Raw genomic sequence first — 2,409 nt, forward strand, 5'->3', positions numbered from 1 at the left:
TAATAGCCAACTGTTGTTGTGGACTATATACTGGGGAAGTATTTGTTATTATTCAGGAGTAAAACAATAAATACTAATATCGGATTGATATCGGTATCGCAGATACCTGAAGCCCAGGTATCGGTATCGGTAGTGAAAAATGGAATCGGGACATCCCTATTTTCAACCCTTGTTGAGTCAACGCTTTGTGGGGATGTTTCTATTTGTGTTAGTTTTCTAACTGGGTTTTTCTAACTGTGTGTGTGTGTGTGTGTGTGTGTGTGTGTGTGTGTGTGTGTGTGTGTGTGTGTGTGTCGGTGTCGGTTGTGTGTGTGTGTGTGTGTCTGTGTGTGTGTGTATCTGTCATGTGTGTGTATGTCTGTGTGTGTGTATCTGTCGTGTGTGTGTATATCTGTCGTGTGTGTGTGTGTGTCTGTCGTGTGTGTGTGTGTCCGTGTGTCGTTCCTGTATGTGTCCGTGTGTCTCACAGGTCTCAAATGGAGGACTAAAAACCTTTCACAGTTTCAACGCTACACACATCTGAACCGGCCCCCAGCCCCCTGGGTGACAGAGAGAGACCCCCCCTCCCCAGCACTGAGAGACAGACGGACCCCCCCTCCCCAGAGAGACGATGTCGTCCAACAAGAACCCCTACGAGCTGAGCGGCCTGGTCCAGATCCAGAACCTGAACCAGATCCAGATCCAGAACCTGAACCAGATCCGGCACGACCTGCGCTCTGGCATCCAGCAGGTGTACACCCGGCAGAGCATGTCCAAGGCCCGCTACATGGAGCTCTACACGTATCCTCCTCTGTGTGTGGGTGGGTGTGTAGTGTGTGTGTGTGTGTGTGTGTGTGTGTGTGTAGTGTGTGTGGGTGTGGGTGTGTGTGTAGTGGGTAGGAGATGGCCATGATGCCTGGTTGCACAAAAAAAGAAAATAGCAGCGATGGTGAAAAGATGAATGCATGTTGGTTTATATCAGGTGGGCACCAGCATTTCCTGTGTGTGTGGGTAGGGAGGGAGGGAGAGGGAGAGAGAGGGAGAGAGAGGGAGAGAGAGGGAGAGGGAGGGAGAGGGAGAGAGAGGGAGAGAGAGGTAGAGAGAGGGAGAGGGAGAGAGAGAGAGAGAGAGAGAGAGAGAGAGAGAGAGAGAGAGAGAGAGAGAGAGAGAGAGAGAGAGAGAGAGAGAGAGAGAGAGAGAGAGAGAGGGGACACACACACACACACAGACGTGTTTGTAGTCCATGCGTCCTGTTGTAACCTTAACCCCCCCCCCTCCCCCAGACATGTTTATAACTACTGTTCCAGCGTCCACCAGTCCTGGATGGAGCTCTACAAGCGACTGAAGGAGTTCCTGAAGCACTACCTCACCAACCTGCTCAAGGTAACCCCCTCACCTCAGAATTTCCCTGTAAATCGTGTTCACACATACCACCGTACCAGGTAAATTCCATGGAATCTAGTGGGAAAGGCTTGTATGTGTGAACGGGGTTTACCTCGCCACCCTGCTCAGGGTAACCAGCCCCTCCCAGACCTGCTCCTGTGGCCCTCTGGTGAACCACGGAATCAATGAACCAATGAATCTATTATTGAAGGGAGGGAGGAAGGAAGGAAGGGATGAATAAATGAACGGAAGGAAGGAGGGAGGGAGGGAGGGAGGGAGGGAGGGATGTAGGCTACCTATTGATTCCCCATCAGCAGGGTTAGTGTTGAGGGAATAGGAATGGCCTAGGGGTGGTGGATGTAGATATGATATATGATATCTATAGGGGTGGTGGATGTATATGATATATGATATCTATATGGAGGGTGGATGTAGATATGATATATGATATCTATAGGGAGGATGGATGTAGATATGATATATGATATCTATAGGGAGGATGGATGTAGATATGATATAAGATATCTATAGGGAGGGTGGATGTATATGATATATGATATCTCCAGTCCTGTCCCTTCTACTCTGTATAATTATTTAATTATGATTATGTTATGATATGGTTATGTTATGTTATGATTATGTTATGGTTATGTTATGTTATGGTTATGTTATGATTATGTTATGGTTATGTTATGATGATGTTATGGTTATGTTTTAATGTTAGGTTATATTATGTTAGTACTCGCTCTGATGCTCTGTCTGATTACACCGCACTCTGGGATCAACTAACTAGCCTCCTCTCTCTTCTCCTCCTCCCTCTCTCTCCTCCTCCCTCTCTCTCCTCCTCCTCCCCATCCTCCACCTCCTCCTCCTCCCCGTTCTCCTCCTCTCCTCCTCCTCCTCCTCCTCCACCTCCTCCTCCCCCTCCTCCTCCTCTCCCTCCTCCTCCTCCTCCTCCTCCCCATCCTCCTCCTCCTCCTCCTCCCCCCTTCTCCTCCTCTCCCTCCTCCTCCTCCTCCCCATCCTCCTCCTCCTCCTCCCCCTCCT

The 2,409-nt window shown here is 49.3% G+C and overlaps 1 protein-coding gene across 1 annotated transcript in view; it reads left to right on the forward strand.

Moving 5' to 3' along the window:
* Positions 1-610: 610 nt before the first annotated feature.
* Positions 611-2,409, forward strand: part of LOC308165417 (cullin-1-like) — a gene marked incomplete at both ends in the record, with an annotated part of 27,409 nt that continues 25,610 nt past the window's right edge. Inside the window, 2 exons of the mRNA XM_080539573.1 lie at positions 611-780; positions 1,263-1,362. Of these exons, the coding sequence (XP_080395699.1) occupies positions 611-780; positions 1,263-1,362 (270 nt within the window). The remainder of the gene's footprint in view (positions 781-1,262; positions 1,363-2,409) is intronic.

Source organism: Nansenia antarctica, assembly GCF_963989245.1.
Source record: "Nansenia antarctica genome assembly, chromosome: 9".
Taxonomy (NCBI): Eukaryota; Metazoa; Chordata; class Actinopteri; order Argentiniformes; family Microstomatidae; genus Nansenia; species Nansenia antarctica.